General features: G+C 40.6%; 1 protein-coding gene across 1 annotated transcript; it reads left to right on the top strand.

The window, feature by feature from the left end:
* Positions 1 to 368: 368 nt before the first annotated feature.
* Positions 369 to 23,114, top strand: LOC135713657 (zinc finger protein 595-like). The gene is made up of 4 exons (XM_065236819.1): positions 369 to 1,969; positions 20,409 to 21,763; positions 21,861 to 21,949; positions 22,014 to 23,114. The coding sequence occupies exons 1-4, from the start codon at positions 832 to 834 to the stop codon at positions 22,420 to 22,422; spliced, it is 2,991 nt and encodes a 996-aa protein (XP_065092891.1). The 5' UTR covers positions 369 to 831; the 3' UTR covers positions 22,423 to 23,114.

Genomic DNA, 23,114 nt, shown 5'->3' with positions numbered 1-23,114 from the left:
ACGCAGACAGTTTTCACATCATGAGGTCACTTAAAATTTACGTGAACTTCACTTAACATTTATCTGTATAGCACTTGAACTCCATCAGTCAATCAAGTGGAATTCATTACCATGCCATTGATATTTATGTGCAGCATGTAATTCTTATTGGATTTATATTTTTGAAAGGTTACCTGATTTTTCAGGTGAAATTTACGTTTCTCGTTAGTTCAGTGTAAGGAAACAGTTTCGTCCTCTCGAAATGTCGGTGTTGAAATTGCTACCAAAATTAGTTACCAACCCTTGATTTTTATTGTTCTGTTTGACAACACGCTGCTGTCAAAACAACTGGCATCCGTTTGACAGTTCCTCTTTGTTCTGCTTCTCTGGTCTCGGTGGTTGTGTTATGTTTTTCTGGTTTGTGTGCGAGAATCGCCTTGAGCTAAAGATGCTGACGAGATTACCACGACGGGTTGCTGTTACGACGACGACGGACGGACGGACGGAACAACACATTTCGGAGCAGCGTAGCGTGTAGAAGAATCGCAGTAACCTTCGCGGAGTTGGGCGTGCTCAAGTTTCAGGTTTTTCTGGTCACATTTTTTCGAGTATTTCCGGACCGGAAGTGGTGTACGATGCGTTAGATGTCGAGTTCAAGTGTTTATCTTTGTGGGAATGTTTTGATTTCGCACGGAGTCACGGATTTTTTCATCGAAAGAGAGACAGCGATTAAGCAACCTTTTTTCACGGAGGAAGTTGTTGGAAGGGGAAAACAAAGAAGAAAAAGAAGGTTCAGCACGGTGACGACGGAATTTTTTCGCGTTGATAGTGGTTCGAGCAAGGGACTACGTAATGAACGAATTGGCTGTAAAACGAGAACAAGAGCTAGATTTGGGTGAGTTTCACACGACCGAACCCGTTGGAGGTGACGAAAATGGTGGATCCGATCAGGAGATTGTTGTCGGAATCGACGAGGACCATATTAATTTTCTAACCAGTATGGCGTCCGGCGATGATGATTCACTGGACGGTCCACCGGAAGTAGATGGCGCAGGAGGGGGAGTAATTGTGAAACAAGAACACGGGCAAGATGAAGAAGAAGATGTTATGGCTGCAGCGGAATCGATTCTATCGAGAACGGCGGAACGTACGCAGCAGCAGATTTATCACTGCGAGTATTGTAATAAGACCTTCACTTGGCTGAAATCCCTTACGGTGCATCTTCGCACGCACACCAACGTAAAACCGTACAAGTGCGAGCTCTGCGACAGGTCGTTTGTGCGTTCCGATTATCTCAAATACCACATTATAAAATCCCATGAAACAAACGAACAGGTTTTTACCTGCACTGCCTGTTCCGGGGTATTTGCCACTAATCGAGGTCTGCTGAGACACATTCGCACCGAACACTACGGCAATGCTGATCGGAAAGAAAATTACTCCACTAATCCGGACTATCCCTCGGAAAACGAATCCCACGGTGAAGTTGATGAGAATGGGAAATTTGCGTGCACCTATTGTGATGAATGTTACGATTCTCGTGATCCTCTGGTTCAGCACATAAAGCGTCATTTGGGAGAAAAGCCATTCAGGTGTGACCTCTGCCCAAAATCGTTCATTCGGCAGGATTTCCTTCAATGTCATCGGTCCAATCATCTGAAAACCTTGGATTTTAAGCAGAAGAGTTTCCCATCGGAAGCCTCCAAGCGGCCACGTATTGGCTTGAAGAAGATGGAAGATCTAGTACAGTCCAATTCGGTTTCGCGGGCTGAATCAAGCGAAGATGAAGGAGGTGATGGAGGTGCCAGTTCGTCGGAGAGTGAGGAAGAGCAACAGAACCTGGGCGAAGAGACTGAGGAACAGAAAAGTATGATAGCAGCCTTGCTAACCGAGGTATCCAAGACAGATGGCGGCAGGTTGCAGTGTCCACGGTGCGAGAAAACTTTCTCGAAGGAAACGTCCTTGAGGGTACACCTACGGTCGCATACAGGTATGTGGGTGTATTTGATGATTAGATTTGATAAGATTTAAGATCACTGGAATCCATCACACATCGGGTATCAATCGTAACGAATCTCTACAAATCAAGCCAGTCGGGCGATTTCTTGCTGTGTGGCAGTTTGGTTGTCGTTTGCAATGAAGAATTGACCTAGTAAAGCCGGTTTCTAGTCATAATACAAACATAACATGTTTACCTTTTTGGTAGTTTTGAGGCTGCAACTCGGTGGCTACATTTTTTAATCCGAATGTGCTCGGTAGGATGCAATGTTTATAATTCGTAAAATAGGTTCCTATAACAAATGCCATGAGTGTAGAAATTTCCACGCAAGTTCTTATTACCGCTCACTGGTGCCAAAAGCTGTAATCTTTCACATTGTAACCAGCAAATATGGCCTGCGTTCCAGTTTTAGCTTTCTCCAGAAGTAAATAAAATAATATTAAGCAATATTGAATGGAGAACCAGTAGTTCTGAGCACCAGTGAGTGGTAAATGATATTTTTGTGGTATATTTTAAATAACTTGAACGACGAATAAAGTAAATGTGGCCCTCTCCTATAGTCACTATATTCATAGTTTGGCGGATAGAGAATCCGACAAACTGGCAATTTTGATTTTTGGAATAAAAATTTTTTACAGAACGTTTTCGTTTTACGCAACGACATATTCAGGGCCAACATTTCAAAGGGGCGTAATTGCATTTGTAAACAATGGCTTTAGTCGTCGATTTCACGCGAATAAAAGTTCACTCATAAAAAATAACGACACTACTAGGTAGAGGAATGTTATTTTGAAGGGGTGAGCTTTAAGATGCGAGAAATCGACAGCTAAAGCCATTGTTTACAAAAGCAATTACACCCCTTTGAAATGTTGGCACTGATATTTTTTCATCAATCCTGATGAATGTGGGAGGCTTAGTGAAATGCCTGTATAAAGAGAGATAGATTAGTAATTTCCATTTAGCTTCAATATCTTATTTGCTTATCCTCGACAGATTCGCGTATTTCATCTACAATACTCGACTGAAGAAAACATCGTATTTTACTGAACCTATATTAACGATATTAACATAGGTACATTTTCACTTAGAAGCTAGGTAAACTTAAACCTAATCTGTAGAAACAGGTACTGCTTACTTGTTGATGTGATCTAGAACCTAGGTAGTAACATGAAAAGCCATGTGTTTCCTTGATCCCTGTTGAGTAAAGTTAAATTCCATTGTTTGTTGATCTCGGGGCTCTCTGCAACATCCAATTTATATGGTGTACATACGGTTTGTAAAATCGTGATGTCCTCGGTCGATAGTTGGTGGTCCTCTGTGAAAATGTGTTCTGCAACCTTTGATTTGAAATATTATGTTAGGCCATTTTCCTCTTGCTTTTTTCCTCCACTATATGTTTTTTTTTAAATCTAGTTGCTAAAGTTCTCTTGGTTTGTCCTACATATACTATGTTACAATTATTACAGCTTATTTGATATACACCTGCTTTACCTAAAACATTAACTGGGTCTTTAGTGGATCCTAACAATTATTTTAACTGGTTATGTCTACTAGTGAAAACTAAATCTAATCCAATTTTTTTTTTAACTGTGGTCTTGTCTTAGCTTACAAGTAATATCTTGATCAAATGGAACGGACACTCGTTTCAAGGGTTCAGGTGCTGCGTTGAGGCAACCGGTGAACACTCGTGTTTATTTCAGTTACCATGGAGACGTAATTTGTGATTAGCCCCGGTCCCTTTCAAATTGTATCATTATTTAAAGCCTGGTACGCAGCTGAAAAGTAATGACGTTTTTATGTGCTACCGGATAGGACACGGAATGCAAAAGAAATTACTTTTCCTCAGCATTTCTTGACCCAGTACGCAGTTCAAAAGAAATCGGTAAAGGAAAGATCGATTACATTAGTATCGTGATCGACATGAAGGTGGCGCATTCTGAATGCAATTTCACTTTCCTTGCGGAATAATGGTCTGATCAATTATTCCGTTAGGTAATGTTGGCGTTTATTGCAAAACTGATGTTTTGGATGCATTTAAACAACATAAACACTAATAAGTGTTGATTTTACAATTTGACGACATCGCCCTATAATCTCAAAATTTAGCAGACTATAGCTGTCAAATTTTCTTTTGGGAAAAATCCTCAAAAATTACTTTTCCGTTTTCTTTTCAGCTGCGTACCAGGCTTTATGAACGGCCTTATATTTGAAATGACGTTTCACATTCATCTAGTGATGTCCGATTTTCATTCGAATAATCGTTTAATCGATTAACGAACCGAAAAGTAAACTATTTATAATCGGTTAGATCATGCCGATATAAACATTAACATCTCCATAGGATCATCACCGATCGTTTCAAACATGTGCTGCACTCTCATTGGTGGAAAAATGGCTGCACAGCGAACAAAAAATAATCGATTAGTTGTTAATCGAGTAATTAAAAAATGGGACATCTCTGATTTTGATGTGATTGTTTTGATAAAAATGAGCGCAAAATTTCATCTCTTCCGAGGGGGCAGCAAAACCACAAAATTACCTTGAATACGGGGGGTTCTCATTGGATGAAAGGGACCGTGAAAGAAGACACTAAAATAGAAAGTTTTTCTTCCGACAGTTTCATCTTAGTATTCATCTTTGGTTGAGGGTTGTAAATGATCTCCTTTGTAGAATGTTCGCTTTTTTATCGAGATTGCCTGGATTGTGGTCTCCTTGTATCCGTTGAGTCTCGCTGTTTCGAAGATGTACTGTAATTCCTTAACCTTTCCTGTTTCGCTGAGTGGAAGAGTCTGCGTCCGATGAATCATGTGATGGCAGGCGGCCATTTTTTTTTGCTGGAATAAATGGTTGGAAGTATAAGGGATAACTATTTTGGTGCTTGTTGGTTTCCTGTAAACTGTTGGCTTCCATGGAGATGAAGCAAATTGAAGCATTTTCAACAAGTTTGTAAAAAAAAGTTGATTGAAGTAATAGCACCAGCCCAGTGACAGGCGCGTAGGGAACATGTTATACCGTGACAGCGGGCCCAGCACAGCAAAATAAACGATTTGAGCCCGGGACATGCTGTCTACTGACAAACGCTGCTGTTGGTATAGGCCTTGTCACTGGCCTGAATAGCACCGACAAACCGACATGAATGATCATACAAATTACAAAGAAATTTCTGATCAAAGCACAAAACTGACATCTGCCGCCGTGTTCGCGGAAAATATTTATCCTAGCCACGAACACGCGTACAAAATTTACGAGTTGGTGCGTGTCTAATCTATTATGGACAAATTATTTTAATCTAGTTTCATGTCGGTTTGTCGGTGGTACATAATAGGTAATATGCCCAACCGAACGGTGGCCTCTCTCGCCCCGTGTGGTCTTCTTGCCCTCAATCCCCCCTGCATAATATTATACGGACAAAGAGGTGAAAATGCATGAAAAAAATATAGGAAATGATAGGGAAAGAATGATGCTTGCAAAATTATTGACCACCATGACTTCTCTCGATGATTTCTAGAGAGTCAAGCCTCGCCCATGCAAATCAACACTACCATCGGGAAAACTTCCTTTACATGATGGTTATGTTGGTTTGAGTGCCATAGAGGTAACTCTAAACTGGACCCTACACGTTTGCTTTTATTGACAATAATCGTATTGTCAATATATTCTATATTGACGTCAATACATCGGTATCGACAATAATTCTGTATTCACATCATCAATATTATTGTCAATATTTCCCCTACGTGTGGGGTTCGCTTAAGACTAGTAGGTCCCGAAGAAACGTGCTCAACTTTTTGGCTCAGCTCTGGTACTATCTTCGGTCCCAAGCTAATCGATGCACCCCTCGAAACATAGGAAAATCCACGAACCCCTCATTTTATCTGTCAAACTTTAATAGCGAATCAAAACAAACATTGTGTAGTAGTAGAATTTTGACTAGAATGGGGTACGTTGATCGATTTGCTTGGGACCAATAGGCTAGTCAAGTAGTGAGCCAATTTAAAATCGTTAGTTTCCACCGGTTGGCAATACCCTGTTCTCATTACGCTCTATATCAAGTGATATAGAGTGATTCGTGATATAGCAGCTATATCACATTCTAAATTACGTGATGTCCCATACAAACGATCTGTCAATCTATATCATGAATAGTTCTTAATATAGCTCATATCATGTTGTATACTCGGTAAAATCAACATCAACTTGAGACGAAGTTCTTGCGCAATCAATCAATCCGATTGTATTGGATCCATTCAACTGTCGCGAATTAAAAGAAGGTTTCACGGTGGTGATTGCCTCCGGAGGATTCCGTGGTGAAATTTGGTCTCGGTGTTGACTCGTTCATGTACCCGTCGAACAAATAAATGTAGCAAATCAAAGATTCTCTCCGGTACCCAACCAAAACGTCCCGTCACCAGAATGGACGCCGTTTTGTGTCGACTGCCCAGCTAGCGAAAATCGGTGAATAAGTGCATGTTGTTTCCGCCTCAGACGTTCGATTATACCATAGCGGTAACTCTAAGACTAGAAGGTCCCGAAATAACGTGCTCAACTTGTTTGGCTCAGCTCTGGTACTCTCTTCGGTCCCAAGCTAATCGATTCACCCCTCGAAACATAGGAAAATCCACTAACCCCTCATTTTATCTGTCAAACTTTCATAGCGAATCAAAACAAACATTGTGTAGTAGTAGAATTTCGACCAGAATTGAGTACATTAATCGATTTGCTTGGGACCAATAGGCTAGTCAAGTAGTGAGCTAATTTAAAATCGTTAGATTCCACCGGTTGGTATAACTGGCAGCTCGCCTACTAGACTAGTCAAGTAGTGAGCCAATTTAAAATCGTTAGTTTCGTAATGATTGTTGATGATACTAAAAAGATTCCTATTTAAAGAATGTCCATGTGGGTTTCTTTACCTTGCTCTGGCTGTCCTGTTGTAAAGGGTGATACGGTCAAAATTTGGTCAAGGGAAAACGCGTGTAAATCGGTGAAATCGTTTATTTAAAAAATTAAATTAAATTTTTTTTTTCAAGTTCAATTAGTATAAAATTCAGGAAAAATATTCAGTTAGGCTTCCGCTTTTCCAAATCCGAATTGCCGGGCCTTACGCTTGACCCATGCCATCAGATTTTGTACAGCCACCTTGTCCACCTTCTTCGCCGCAGAAAGCCAGTTTGCCTTGAACTGCTGCTCGCCCTTAGCAGTTTTTTTGGTCTTCTTTAGGTTCCGCTTGACAATAGCCCAGTATTTCTCAATTGGGCGGAGCTCTGGCGTGTTGGGAGGGTTCTTGTCCTTGGGAACCACCTGCACGTTGTTGGCGGCGTACCACTCCATGGCCTTTTTACCGTAATGGCAAGATGCCAAATCCGGCCAAAACAGTACGGAACAACCGTGTTTCTTCAGGAAAGGCAGCAGACGTTTATTCAAACACTCTTTCACGTAAATTTCTTGGTTGACAGTCCCGGAAGCTATGAAAATGCTGCTTTTCAAGCCACAGGTACAGATGGCTTGCCAAACCAGATATTTCTTTGCGAACTTTGACAGTTTCATGTGCTTGAAAACATCTGCTACCTTTCCCCTTCCTTTTGCCGTATAAAACTCCTGTCCCGGAAGCTGCTTGTAGTCGGCTTTGACGTAGGTTTCGTCGTCCATTACCACGCAGTCAAACTTCGTCAGCATCGTCGTGTACAGCCTCCGGGATCGCGCTTTGGCCGTCGTATTTTGTTTATCATCGCGATTTGGAGTCACTACCTTCTTGTGAGTCGATAGTCCGGCTCGTTTTTTGGCTCGATGCACGGTTGTAGACGATACACCCAGCTTATTTGCGGCATCTCGGAGAGAGAGGTTAGGGTTTCGCTTGAAACTACCGGCAACTCTCTTTGTCGTCTCAGCGGCTTCCGGTTTTCGATTTCCCCCCGATCCAGACTTCCTGGCTGTCGACAAACGTTCCCCAAACACTTTAATTACATTTGTAACGGTTGATTTGGCAACTTTTAGCGATTTTGCCAACTTTGCGTGCGAGTAGCTCGGATTTTCGCGATGCGCGAGCAAAATTTTGATACGCTGCTCTTCTTGCTTGGACGGCATTTTGACAACTGAAGAGTGAATTCCAAAATCAAAATAGGAGCAACATTCTACACACACACACCTTCAAAATGAGGGGTGTTCAGGTTTTTTAAATGCAAAATTGAAAGAAATACGTCAAGTTGATATTGACCAAATTTTGACCGTATCACCCTTTAGCCTGCAAAATCGACGCAATGTCCTGATCCAGGAAGCCATAGTTTTGAAAGTGAAAATGCAGCGTTGAATAGCTTTCCATTTGTATGATATGAAACTGGTCAGGCTGCAGTAAATATTCCGACACTCATTGGTCAAAAGTACACTCAGGCCTATACGGGGGATACGCACCGTGTAAAAAAAAAACCTACGAGATTTTGATTTTTCACATGCTTAAATGGTTTTAAAAAATCGGATGTTGATGCCATTTGTAATTATAGCATGCTATGGTCCATATAGACACATTTAAAACATTTCTGTATTTACACCGAAAATTGTGATTGTTTTTAAGTATGCCATTTGATTACCTATAGCTTGAAACGGATAATGTGATTGGAATCAAGTCGACAGGTTGTATCGTTGTCGAGAAATCGTTTGAAACGTACCGTGTAAATTGCGAAAAACCGTGTTGGGATCTCCTCGGTACTGGCTTCCCAACTAACAATTTTTGCAATGTAAACGCTTTACTCATTTCATTTATACAGCCTCAAGCTGTATTCAAATGTTACACGATATGAGGCAACATTTACTCAACCTCTATACAAACAAATCTGGCGAACTTAGTCAGCTACTTATGGCCGTTGTGACGGTTGCGACAAGCTCTTATTGCATATATATTTACACTTCTATACAGCTGTTATCCTGTTGTTTAGTTGTTTGTGAACTTGAAAGGCGCTTACTCAACCTTTACCCGATTATCCAATAATCACTACGCAGCTTTCTCTTGACGCCAGGTTAAATATCGTTAACGCTTTTTTTTGTTGGAGGAATTTATTATTTTTATTTTATTGCGAATCAAATTATTCAAAATTAGTTTATAAACTAACAACACTACCAAATTTTTTACACTGTACTGGAACCTGGAATCGAACTCGAGACGACTGCAATGGCGAACCTTGATACTACCAACTTTGCTACGCCAACACTTTGAATTGACGTAAACAAATTTACATGCCCTTCTACAACAAGAACGCTGAGTAGAGGCTTTATAATAGTGCACATGAATCACTTTTCTCGGCTACCTAATTCAGCTTTGTAAAGAAGCAAAGTAAAAGCTGTAAAACTGCACAAGTCTAAAAATAAACCTGGTTGACTGTAAAATAGCTTCCACAGTAGCGCTAACGCACTTTATTAGTTGAGTACAGGTTGTTTAGTTGTACTTTTGATGTTTATGTTATTCAGCAAGAGTGGTTGGTTGTGTAGAAGCCATCAAACAAGTAATATTTTCGCTTTATTAGCTTTGTTTTAAAGTTGAAAGTTGATTAATACTTGCATAGAAGTGACATTAGCGTTTATTGGCTGATGTTATTCAGAGCGACTGACAAATTGAATAATGGTTGTGAAAAAGTTGAGTAATGTGGACCGTACACGATTGCTTTTATTGACAATAATCGTATTGTCAATACATTTTATATTGACGTCAATACATCGGTATTGACAATATTTCTGTATTCACATCATCAATATTATTGTCAATACTTGTAAGTATTGACAATATTTCTTACCGTGTGGGGTTCGCTTAAACGCTCTCCAAAACTATTTTGCTAGCTTCTGCTTGTAGCTGTATATGCAGCTTTGTTTCAGCTACTTTACAGCACAACGCTGGAAAAGTTGGCTTATAAAGCTGAAAATGTTAGTTGGGTTCGTACGCTCTGAAAGCTTCCACGCGATACCGCCGTCAGGATAAGTTTCCACAGCAAACTCAAATCCCTGATACTGCACATGCAAACAATGACAAAGTTGTTCTTTTTTCTCACTGTCATAAATGACAAACTATATCAAGTCACCGTAATGTGAACACCTCAACTTGATATCGATAACATCTCGTTATATAAGCTTGATTATATCGTAATGAGAACGAGGTATAACCATAGAGGTAACTCTAAGACCAGAAGGACTCGAAGAAACGTGCTCAATTTTTTTGCTCAGCTCTGGTACTATCTTCGGTGTAGTACTAGAATTTCTAATCATAGTGTAGAACTAGAATTTCGACTAGAATGGGGTACATTAATCGATTTGCTTGGGACCAATAGGCTAGTCAAGTAGTGAGCTAATTTAAAATCGTTAGTTTCCACCGGTTGGTATAGCTGGCAGCTCGTCTACGCATACTAACCTTATCTCTATGTACTAACACCACCACTATCAAGTAGTGGACAATTTCCCCTATTTGATGGTAGTGTTAGTATGCGTGGGTGAGCTACTAGATACGCCAAATTGACGCTCAAATGCATTGTTTACAAAAGCTGATGCGTCCCTTCGAACAAGTAATAGAGATTTGTTTTTGAACCAAGATTTTCGAGCTCGACCAACAATACAGAAGGGCAACCAAACACCACTATCGAATAGGAGAGATTTTTTTATCCCTGATCATGTAGGTATGTCAGGGGCGCAGACTGTTTCAATTTTTTAATTTTTTTCTGTTTCAAGATTTTTGTCTATTTTAACCTAAACGTGTTAAATAGTTGGTTTGGCAAGGCGAGCTTTGGTTCGCGAGAAAAGAGCATTGAAAGTTTGAAATTCAAACGAATAATTTCTATTCCACCTACTGTTTGCCTTGCGCCAATCAGTTAACAATTAGCATTTAGCGACACTCAGCGTTCAAAGTTCAAACATCAAAATCAGTGCTGCAAAATCTCGACAATACACGGCGATATTCAAAATTCTCCTTTGGTCACTATTTGAGCTAACAGTAATCGTCAAGGCAAACCATGTCAATTGTCAGTGACAATACTGCCAGTGACGAACATGTGCAGATTTTTTTATTAGCTAAATTTGTAACGAAATTAAATTACTTGAGGAAAATAATTACATAGAGCCGTCAAAGCACAAACGAAGTTACAGACGACTTTCTCCGAAGAAATTAATTAAAATAATGTGGTTCTCTGTAATAGAATTTTAGACCACTTTCCGCCGCTCACCGCCAGGTTCACTAGTATTTTTGATTTGAATTAATTCAAGTTGGTTTTGTGTGCAATGATCTGGCAACTCGCGTTGACGGGGTGCTGTTTTCTCACTCATCGGAGGAAATTTTGATTAGAGTGAAAAAGTAAGAAACAGTCAGCGCGGGAACCGTGTGCATTGCTATAGGTACGGCAGAAGGAATATAGTCGACTCTTTCGTTCTCACGGTGTTCCTACGCATGATCCAACGTTACGTCACACTGGATTATGCATAAGAACGTCATGATAATGAAAGAGAAAAGTTTGTATGTTTGGGAGCCTCTCGCATTCAACCCCCATTCCCACAACATCCATTTGAAACGGGCCAGATGAAGTGGGCTTGTGTAATTGAATCAGTGATTGCTAAACATTGCATTAGGTCCTAAGTAACATTGACAGATTCTCTTCGTCGACTTTTTCTTTGTATGCTCACGGCTAATTAAAGACATTCCCAGGTTTTTTCTGCTCACAGATCTATAAAAGAAGTTTTTATCTAGTATCTAATACGACAAATTCAACAAAAAACAGTTATGCGCTCAAGTTATTAACGAAAAAGAAAGTCTACGAAGAGAGTCGATCAATGTTACTTAGGACTTAATGCAATGTTCAGCTTGATTTTCTTGCATCATAACCGGCAGCAGCAACATCGGCAACATCAGAGTGGTAATGGCGAACATGGGTGCCAATTGTCGGTCCAAATCAGGTTTCTTCCCGTCATCGTGGTCCTTCCCGCTCTGGGAGAGAACGAGCCGTGCGACAGAAACGAATGGGCTAGCTTTAGGCTCTAACGACCGACCGGTATCGACACGGAATCGGTAGCTTCCTGTTTCGATGTATCGCTCGTTTGGAATGTTTGCGATTCATTCCTGGTTTCCTTTTTTTTTAATCTTTATTAAAGAGATTTTTAGCCTTAGGCTAGTTCATCTCTAGTTCCTGGTTCCCGGATCCTTGAGTTCGATAGTTCAAAAGCATTATGGTTAAGTTAATTTTAATCGTCTAACAAACAACTATGTAGAGGAGGACGAGGTCGGTTCTTTCCTTCATCTTCGCTAACGATTTTGGTATTAATTACTTCGGCAACACGGTCATTAAAGGGACTACACCGTGAAGTGACATCGGTAATAAGGGCCAAAGTTCGCTGTTGAGAAACATCGATTGTAGCACCACTTGCGGAACCTCTTTGATTTTGGATGTAAATTTTGGCTTCTGTTGCTGAATAACTGTTGCTCTCCCAGTCCCATGTCTTCTCGGTCTCAGATGATTGCACGGAAAGTATAATCTACCATATTGGGGGTTTAAAGTAAACGCAATGCACCTATATGTTTTTCCAGACTACATTGTGAATTCGCTACGAGCACAAGTGCATTCAAAAATACTATGCACTAAAAAAACGCATTACGTAGTATTTTTAACCGTACATGCTATTTTACGATGACTTTTTCCCTAGATTCTACTATGGAATAATTGTGGTTTTTACTATGTTCTGTGATGTTTCACTATGGCATAGTATTTTGTGTTTTGTTTTTCAATGTTGCTATTTTTTACTTACAATTTTACCAAAATGAAAGCCACTTTAATAGATGCAGTAAAATATTCAACAAATACAAATCAGTAACAAACATTCATGCGATTCCAACTTTGATGATAGATGACGTAATCCTCTATAAGCACTGAGCGTGGTATCGATGATAGTTGGTGTCAGCACCCGCCTCAGCAAGCATCGATTCTGCAAATGGCCTGTTCTCTCGGACTGTGCTCATCGTACGCGCCTTCCTTGTGACCAACACCGTGCAGAGATATTAAAACTTGCTCTCATACGCTCTCATACTGCAGCGGATTTATCTAATCCATCTACAAAAAAATGTAAAAAATTAACATCATCATCAGTTGCTTCTTCCCCAGCGAACGAAAAATAGTTTTCATTGCCATTCGCGCAACTGTCAGCTCCTGTACCATTGCGAAAACTTTCATACGTCAAGGTATGGCACCAGGAAACAGTTGCCAGAATCTTCCAGCCGTACGTACATTCAGTAGATAAAAAACTTACCCTTTGTCGTGGTACTGATCCAAACTTCAGCATCGGCGTTGATCAATTTCAGCAGACTGTTCCTTTTGTTTTTCATGAAAAAAAAATAGCTATTTTTGCTGTGCAGTTCCGGGGAAAACTCATTGAAGGAAGCATGCAATATTCGTCCATCGAGGGTATTATTATGCGTCGATTTAGCGATGCTGATGCTGAGCCGAAACATCCAGTCTCTTTCTGCAGTTGCCTTCATGAGAAGCTGAAAATATGTGGGAGAAAACTGATCTAATGTTTAATTTAACTTTGATTACTCCAATCTTATTGCTTACCTTTCAAAGCACGTAGAAATAATCACCGAAATTGAAAAAAAAAATCGGCAAACGGACTCCGTTGTAAAAATTGTAACTGGCAGACGGTTCGCGATGGTGGAGCACTTTGTTTTGATTTTTTTTTATGACTGCTGTCAAAAATTGCTACATAGTATTTTCAAACAAAACATATTTTCAGCAAAAACTGTCGGTCATTGTCAGCTCAACATCGTTTACATGTAAGCAAATGTTAACTCGATGTGTTTACCCCCAATCATTTTGATCTATAGTCTTTCATTATACAAAAGAAGTGCAGATAACAAAGAAGACGACATAATGATATGCTGTTTGACAACAGGCTCTCCTTTCAAATTTCTTTAGAGAAAAAGAGATAACAGGCGGTACCCCAGTGGCATGAAGTACTTTAAGCTAGTACATATGAGTAGGTAGTGTTGCCGTGAGGTACACTCGAAAATTTAAAATGTAAGTGCGTCAAATCAAATTGCAAGCCGCTCCGTCTGTCACTTCGTTTGTGGTCAAAGTGAGCAAGCATCTTCGTTCTGAATTGCTTAGAGAACAATAATGTGTCATAGAATGCACGAAATTTCACTTTTTGCTACCAGATGAATCTTTGTCATTGACGAAAAAATAAATGAGATTTTGACGAAGGTTTTTTTGAGGATCAAAATTATCAGTGACTACGTGATAAACAATTTTGTCAATATCGCGCGAAAGTCTGCCAATGACAATGACAACTGATCAAAATGATGTGTACGCATATATGTCCGGAGAGCTTCGAGATTAGGGCATAATTGCTTTTGTAAACAAACACGTCATTTGCCGATTCTCGTGAATTAAAGCTCAATCTAAAAACTAATAACACAAACAAGCAGAGGAATGGTTCCTCTATCATATGGTATTGTTTGTTCGCAAGATTGTTCTTTTATTCACGAGAAATCGGCGATTAACGTATTTGTTTACAAAAGCAATTACGTCCAAATCTCAAAGTTCTCCGGATGTACGTGTTATGGGCTATCTTATAATATGTAAAGGGTTTTTATAGCCTAATAATTCAGCTGCAAACACATTCCTTGATTCTTTTGCCATTCTGGATGCTAGATGAGAACCTCCTTTATCAAACTATGTAGCAGAAATAGCGCAAAATATGTTTGTAAAGCTGTGGCTATCAAAAAAGAAAGTCGATGAAGAGAATCGATCAAAGTCACTTACAACCCTTTCCTTCTAACCACCTCACATATAAAACTAATGTTTTAAATATAAACTTTTAGTTTACAATTTTATTAGTGTAGGAATTTTCTTGAAACTTTTTGCAAACTACTGTGTTACCTGACTTATAACGAATATACGTCGTATACGAAAACGCCGTCTAATTTTAAATAGCATTTGCAATGTAAAATAAGGCGAACTATACCGTTGTACTTGGGGTGCTCGTATACAACGTATATTCGTTATAAATCAGGTAACATAGTAGGGAAATTTTCGATTTTTTTTTTTTAATTCTTTATTTAAGAGATTTTTAGCCTTAGGCTAGTTCATCTCTAATAGGGAAATTTTCGATAAAAATGACTTCATTAACGAGAAAATGCCAAAATCAGTGCAATCATTCAGTGCAATTGTTCAGTGATAGTAACAGTGATTATTGATACAACCAGCGGTGCACTATGGGGCATCCCTTAGCTCAGTCGGTAAAGGCGCAGCTACAAAGCAAGACCATGCTGGAGGAGGTGGCTGGGTTCAATTCCCGGTTCCGTCTAGGAATTTTTCGGGTTGGAAAATTTCTCGACTTCCCTGGGCATAGAAGTATGATTGGACTTGCCACACAATTATACCAATGCAAAAATGGTACAGGCATCGAAAGCTCTCAATTATTAATAACTGTGGAAGTGCATCTTAGAACACTAAGTTGAGAGCACGCAATAAGCTAATATGCGCTAAGCAATAAGCTTGAAATGCGAACAAGAAGAAAGAAGAAGTATATTAGAAGCATTTTCAACAAGTTTGCAATCTAAATAATGGGAAATATTCCCAAACAAACGGTGGTCCATCTCGCCCCGTACGAAAGTCTTGCCCCTATCTACCCTAAGCCAATCCAGCCTTCTTTAGGAAATCCTAGACGTGCAGGTTTATCCTCCTTGATCTTCATCCTCCTTGATGCAAAAAAAAAAACCCATTTTGTCTTAATAGGCAAACCATCGCTTGGGTAAACATCGTTTTCTTTCTTAGAGTTGAGTTCGTCTTTCACAGCTTGAAACCCGTTTCTTCCATCAGGGCGGCCAAAAATCACAGCGAAGGTTTCAGGTACGTCGGAGAATGGGCATTCCAGTTCGTTGACTGATGAGTGTTCATCAAAGGCTAGAATTGCATCTATTGAGCTACATTGTATAGCAGTTACAATTCATCCGGTGAAAAAAAACCTTTCCACTCACCGGGAATCCTGCGTTCGCTGTGCTTTATGGTTGCCATAGCAAGGTTCGAACCAAGTTCTTGTTGCGAAGGGAGTGCTGCCGGAAACGAGGGCTGCACACCATCATCCTTGCCACGAGACTCGTCATCAGAACTCCACGATGCACTAGATCCAACACTCTGGTTCAGGTTTTCCTCCTCTGGCTCGGCTGGTGGTGCAGTCTTCAAACTTGCTTCACTTTGATGGTCACCGTTGGATTCAACTTCCTGATCGTAAGGTACAACCAACAATGAATTCGAAACTAACGATTTTAAATTGGCTCACTACTTGACTAGCCTATTGGTCCCAAGCAAACGATTAACCTATCCCATTCTTGTAGAAATTCTAGTACTACACTATGTTTGTTTTGATTCGCTATGGAAGTTTGACAGATTAAATGAGAGGTTAGTGGATTTTCCTATGTTTTGAGGAGTGAATCGATTAGCTTGGGACCGAAGAGAGTACCAGAGCTGAGCCAAAACAGTTGAGCACGTTTCTTCGGGACTTTCTGGTCTTAGAGTTACCTCTATGGTACAACTGTAAGCGGCACTTCTTAGCAAACGGAAAGCAAAATATTTGTCGAATTTAACATCTCTGGAGATAAACAGCCACATCCCATAAGCGATAGCGATAGACATTAGGAGCATATACATATTACCATCACCGCAGATATACCACCGACGAAGTTCTACTCTTATACCATTGACAGACATACAAAGCAGTACCGTTGTACTCCTTTAATCGAGTACGTCAAAATGTACAATTTGAAGTACAAGCTTAAAGAAGTACAACGGTAGTACAGCAGTGTACTTTGTATATCTGTACAAGGTATTAGGGTCTAGCTTCTTTCTCTGTTGCGATGTTATCCAAGCACCCAAACACTCAAAGTTTTGCCAGATAAGGTTTGTGATTCATCCAAAGCTCCACAGGAATCTTCCTATAAGGTTTTGCACCGTCGGGGTTAACCTCAATCAGATGACAGTTCAGTGGTACTGTTTACGGTGGTACGACATTGCAGAATTGTGATTTGCATCTCACTGCAGTTTGAAAAATTATCGAGAAAATCTACCCATGAAAAAATCTTTTGGTTAAAATTTGACAGATGAAAAGTTATCGATTAACCCTGCTATCCGAGCGTGGTTACTTCTGACAGACAAGAAGTTAAATTTTGACGACCGTGGCTTGAAAACCGGTCGATCGACAGCACAGGGATTTTCGAACATAGAAAATAACTTTCGAAATGTCACTTTTAACCATGAGTTAAATTTAACTCGGCAAATGGTTCACAGCCTAAGGCTCTGAACCATTTGGTGGATTATTTTATCTTTTGGTTGAAATTTGACAGATGGAAAGTTATCGATGAACCCTGCTATCCGAGCATGGTTATTTCTGACAAACAAGAAGTTAAATTTTGACAACCGTGGGTTGAAAACCGGTCGATCGACAACACGGGGATTTTCGAACATAGAAAATAGAGCCTTAGGTTGTGAACCATTTTCCGAGTTAAATTTAACTCGTGGTTAAAAGTGACATTTCGAAAGTTATTTTCTATGTTCGAAAATCCCCGTGCTGTTGATCGACCGGTTTTTGAGCCACAGTTGTCAAAATTTAACATCTTGTCTGTCAGAAATAACCACGCTCGGATAGCAGGGTTGATGGATAACTTTCCATCTGTCAAATTTTAACCAAAAGTTAAAATAATTCACCAAATGGTTCAGAGCCTAAGTTCGCGTAAACAGTACCACTGAACTGTCATCCATGCCGGTGCCGGTGGTGTAGTGGTAAGCGTGACTGCTTTCTAACACCCCGATGGGTCTGGGTTCAATCCCAGCCGAGGTCGGTGGGATTTTCCTGAGGCAAAAAATCTCTGGTCACGTCTTCCTTCGGAAGGGAAGTAAAGCCGTTGGTCCCGGCCCATGTGTGTTGAATGGGTGCGATATCCTACGCAGGTGTGGAAAGCTTCCTTCCTGCACATTCGATTGCCGTCAATGATTGGCACTAGATTGCGGAATAGAGACCGACGTTAAATAAAGGAAGAAAATGAACTGTCATCCGATTGAGGTTTACCCCGGCGGTGCCGAGGGGGGCGACACATCTAAATCTCAAATTTAGATGCTCAATAAATCTCACACTAGTGAATAAATCTTCGAAAAATCTTCTTTCATTTCTTGAAGGCGAACCAGCCGAAGGCTGAAAGCCTCCCTAATAAAGATAAATAATAATAATAATTCTTTCATTTCTCGCATCTACTTGCATCGCGTCATCTTTTTGCAGGAAGTCTTCAAAATCGTGATAAATCTTCTTTCTATCTACTCAGCGTACGCGCAGCTAGCCACAGCAAAACCTCGAGCAAAACACAATATTTCCTGCATCGTAGATAGAGTCGTCCCCCTCGGGCGGTGCAAAATCTTATAGACGAGTGCACGGATGGATTTGAGGTCAGTCACTCGAGAAAAAGTGGCACAAGCTGCGGGCAATATTTAGGCTGTGAACCATTGGCCGGGCTAAATTTAACTCGAAGTTAAAAGTGACATTTCGAAAGTTATTTCTTATGTTCGAAAATCCCTGTGTTACCGATCGATCGGTTTTCAAGCAGAACAACTCAGCCGCTGTTGTCAAAATTTAACTTCTGTTCTGTCAGAAATAACCACGCTCGGATAGCAGGGTCAATCGATAACTTTCCATCTGTCAAATTTTAACCAAAAGTTAAAATAATCCACCAAATGGTTCAGAGCCTTAATAATCATGAACACTAATGGTGGTAAGCTCCACCTCGCATTAAATTTTAATAACCTGTTTGGATGATCTGCCAAATGATTGCTTAGAATCTCTGATGTCGACGTCAAAGCAGTTGCATATTCTTGATCGAGATTTAATCCGAGTATAATACCGGTTGGAGCTTACTATCATAAATGTTCGTTATTCAGCACCAACCGGTATTATCCTCGGAATAAATTCAGATCACAAATGACAGTCTATTTTGTTGTAGGCGTCGATGTTAATCAATACCATCCATGACAAACATTTGGCAGATCTTCCAATCAGGGATGGTATTAAAGGTTAATCCACCTTGGAGCTAACCACCATTAGTGTTCATGATTAGTAAACATTGCCCGCAGCTTGTGCCACTTTTTCTCGAGTGAGTGAACGCAAATCCATCTGTAAACTCCTCTATTGACATGACAAATGCACGGAATGAATTAGTTTCATTTAAACTTCCATACTCCACATTCTGATTTATTTTGCGGAAAACGGAAGAAGGAAATATTACGCAAACCACAAAACAATACAAAACTGTACAACATCTAAATCTCAATTTTGGATGGTCGAAAAATCTCACGCTAGCAAATCAATCTACGAAACATATTTTTTCATCTCCTGCATCTAAATCCATCTACTCGCATCGTTCTCCATCTTTTTGCAGGAAATCTTAAAAATCTCCATCAATCTTCTTTCCATCTACTAAGCGTGCGCGCATCTCACAACAGCAAAGCAACATTTTCCTGTCTGCATCTTAGGCTGTGAACCATTTGCCGAGTTAAATTTAACTCGTGGTTAAAAGTGACATTTCGAATGTTATTTTCTATGTTCGAAAATCCCCGTGCTGTTGATCGACCGGTTTTCGAGCCACAGTTGTCAAAATTTAACTTCTTGTCTGTCAGAAGTAACCACGCTCGGATAGCAGGGTTAGTCGATAACTTTCCATCTGTCAAATTTTAACCAAAAGTTAAAATAATTCGCCAAATGGTTCAGAGCCTTAGATAGAGGTGCCCCTCTCGAGCACAACGAAAAGCTCTTTGATGACATGAACATTTTTCATGGATGCCAATAAGAGCATTTATGGTTGCCAAAACAACTTTTTGTGCCTCCGTGTGGAATGTACAGTATCTATAGTTTACCCCTATCGTATTTAAAAAAATTACGCTCTTTCCGAAATAAATTTTAAATTAATTATTATAACCAAGAATTACGGGCAGTTTTAAAACTTTGACTAAAATTCCGGGGAAGGAAATGAAGTCGTTTCATAAAATCTAATTAAATTATGAAATTTTATAATGGAAACACACATGCACTGAAAGCCGGACATTCGTTTAATCTGAACTTTTTTTGTTTTATTAAATATTGCATCAACTATACAGCATGACAAACTTGGAAAATACTACAGGGCCATCGTAAAAGTTACGTGCTAATTAGAGCTTGGTTTCTCATTTATAACTAACTTTTTAAAGTGTTCGGAATGGTTAGGCTTTGAGGTACAGTTTTACACACTTTATGTAGCTGGGACTTTGCGCCGACATTCTAAAATTAAATGCTAATTCTCAAAAAATCTCGAAAGTGCGATTAATTAGTTTTACACATCTTCAATTACCGTCTTTCCAACCAGTCGTTCTTATATCCCTTTCTTATCTATTTTCCTCACCAGCAATCACCCCCTTCAAGTGTCCGCTGTGCAGTTTGGCATTTATGCGGCAGGACTATTTGAAAAATCACCTCAAGAAACACATCGAAGACAACGGCGAGGACCCGGGTGCCCCCGGGGCCATCGATACTTCCAATCTGTCCTTCAGCACGGCGCCCTTTGCGAGCACAACGGTCACGAGCAGCTCGACGACGCCTTCGGTGTCGCTGCTGAAGCCGCTCAGTGCTCGTCCACAATCCACTGGAATCTCGTTGCTCAAGCCACCGGAGGAGCGGAAACCACCCGACCAACAGGAGTACTGCATCCGCACCGAAGATGGTAAATTTATGTGCACTGCCTGCGAACGGGTTTTCTCCCATCAGCAAACCGTTCGTATCCACTACCGAATTCACACCAACGAGAAGCCCTACAAATGTAGTCACTGTTCGGAATCGTTCATCCGGTCGGACTACCTGGAAAGGCACATGAAAATCCACTGGAAGGACGGTAATCCGATGGTGATTTTGCCCCCAGTGGTGACGAAAGGTTCATTTGCGGGCATCGGGATGTCAGACAGTAGTGACTCCATGAGTCCCCAAAAACCAACCATTGGTCGAGCCGGTCTACTGCCAGAAAACTACCACTTTGTGGATGCTGGAGATGGTCAGTATGCATGTAAGATCTGTGATCAAGTATTCAACCACAGTGACTCACTGCGGAAGCATGCCCTCACCCACACGGAGGAGAAGCCATTCTTTTGCGACGTTTGTGATCGATCGTTCAATAGGGTCGACTATCTGAAAGAGCATTTTAAGTCGAAAAGACATAGACAGGCATTGGCCGAAGCGAATGGCGAGATGTTAGATGATGATGACGATTCTACGACGGATATGAGTTACACTAGTAGGATGGCTAAGATCAAATCACCCATCAGTCCTATGACGAATGCCCTGGCAGATAGAATAGAGTTTCAGAAGACCGGTGATGGACGGTACAAATGTTCCGAGTGCGATAAGACCTTTGTGACCGCCGTGACCCTGAAGATGCATCTTCGGCTACACACCGGAGAAAAACCGTACAAATGTGACAAGTGCGACATGGCATTTATTCGTTCCGATTATCTGAAAACGCACGAGAAAATCCACCGACAGGAGGCGTTCATGAGGCGACGGCAGATGACAGGCGAGGGACACTTTTCATCGGAAGATGGGTCGAACGATGGTCTTATGCAGCAGGTGGAACCACTGGCAGATTTCCATGGGTTGTTGAATCTGAAGACAGATCCGGATGTGGAAGTAGGTGGGACGATTGTCGAGGATGGCGAAGTGAATGGGGAAGAGGAACAAGAAGATGAGGAAGAAGAGAGCGAGGATGAACAGGTGAGCGGTGGTAACGGTCGGCATCCAAATTGGGTGTTTGTAGCTTTAGAATGTTATTTTGAACTGACGTTCCTAATTCATGTTCTGTTACTTTCAGGTCATTGAAGTGATGGTAAAAGAGGAGGATTCCGACGATGATGACGATGACGATGATGAAGAAGAAGACGAAGAGGAACAACAGGAAGGGTAAACAATTCACTGGTTTGAAAATGCAGTTATTTTTGCAAAGCTTGTTTCCGTACTATTGTAGTGAAGAGGAACGGGACCGTCCGAATGAGGAAGATGAAGAAGAAGAAGAGCATGAGAACAACAATAGCTACGAGCACGAAGAAGACAACATATCCCGAGCGAGTGAAGGCGTTAATTCCGAGCCATCCGGTCCAAAATCAAAGCACCGGTGCCACATATGCAAGAAAGAGTTCGCCTGGCCAAAGTCGTTGAAAATCCATCTACGAACGCATACCGGTGAGCGGCCGTATGAGTGTGACGTGTGTGGCAAAAGCTTTACACGTTCGGACAGTCTGAAAGCTCACAGAAACACCCATGGCGATGTTCGGGTACTGCAGTGTCATCTGTGTGAGGCTAGTTTTCTCAGCGATAGCGGGCTGATACAACATCAACAGGAAGAACATGGCATTGAACCACTGGATGGCTATTGAATCCTCAGAATAAACCGTCGAAGGTGACCCACCCATTCTACTTCTGCTTTCAAACCGAGAGAGCTGCACCAGGTTTGATTGGATTGGTTTTATTCACGTACACCTACACCGAATTACAAACAAAAATGTATAAACTGAGGAAATAATTCCGTTATTTCTATAATAGTAGTGTGTAATGTACAAAAAAGGAATGTAGTTTTTAAATATTTGATTTTTATGGTTTAAAGTGATAAAGAACGCTATGGAAGCGTCCGAAGTAAAAGTAGACGGTATAAGTAGTCGTTATGCCGCACCGGTGTAAAGACAACATTCTTCTTGTTGTTGTGAGTGGATGGTAAAAGTCTTGAAAACATGATCCAATTTTTACGTTTGCTTTTAAAGCCATCTTCCGCTGTTGTTTTGTGTTAGGCGAGTCTGGACAGAGCACCTGGCATTATTCTTTATGTCTCTTTAGTTTTTAATCAGCAGCAGTATGCAAACAATAATATGGAGAGCAAACTTGATTATGCATAAGTTTCCCTACATACATTGCCTACTTATGCAAAACACAATCCCAACATGTTAGTTTATTCACCGAGTATGTATATTTGTTTCGATTGTAAAATGGTATCTCGTTTAACAAAGTGATTGAATCATCTTATCTTAAGAGTTTCGTATGGCGTAATGCTTGTACCTACGTATCGTGATTTATC

This window comes from Ochlerotatus camptorhynchus, unplaced genomic scaffold, assembly GCF_037179485.1.
Source record: "Ochlerotatus camptorhynchus isolate MF236.1 unplaced genomic scaffold, CSIRO-AGI_Acam_v1.1 ptg000041l, whole genome shotgun sequence".
NCBI lineage: Eukaryota > Metazoa > Arthropoda > Insecta > Diptera > Culicidae > Ochlerotatus > Ochlerotatus camptorhynchus.
The sequence above is the reverse complement of the archived record's forward strand: the minus strand, read 5'-3'. Positions and strand labels throughout refer to the sequence as shown.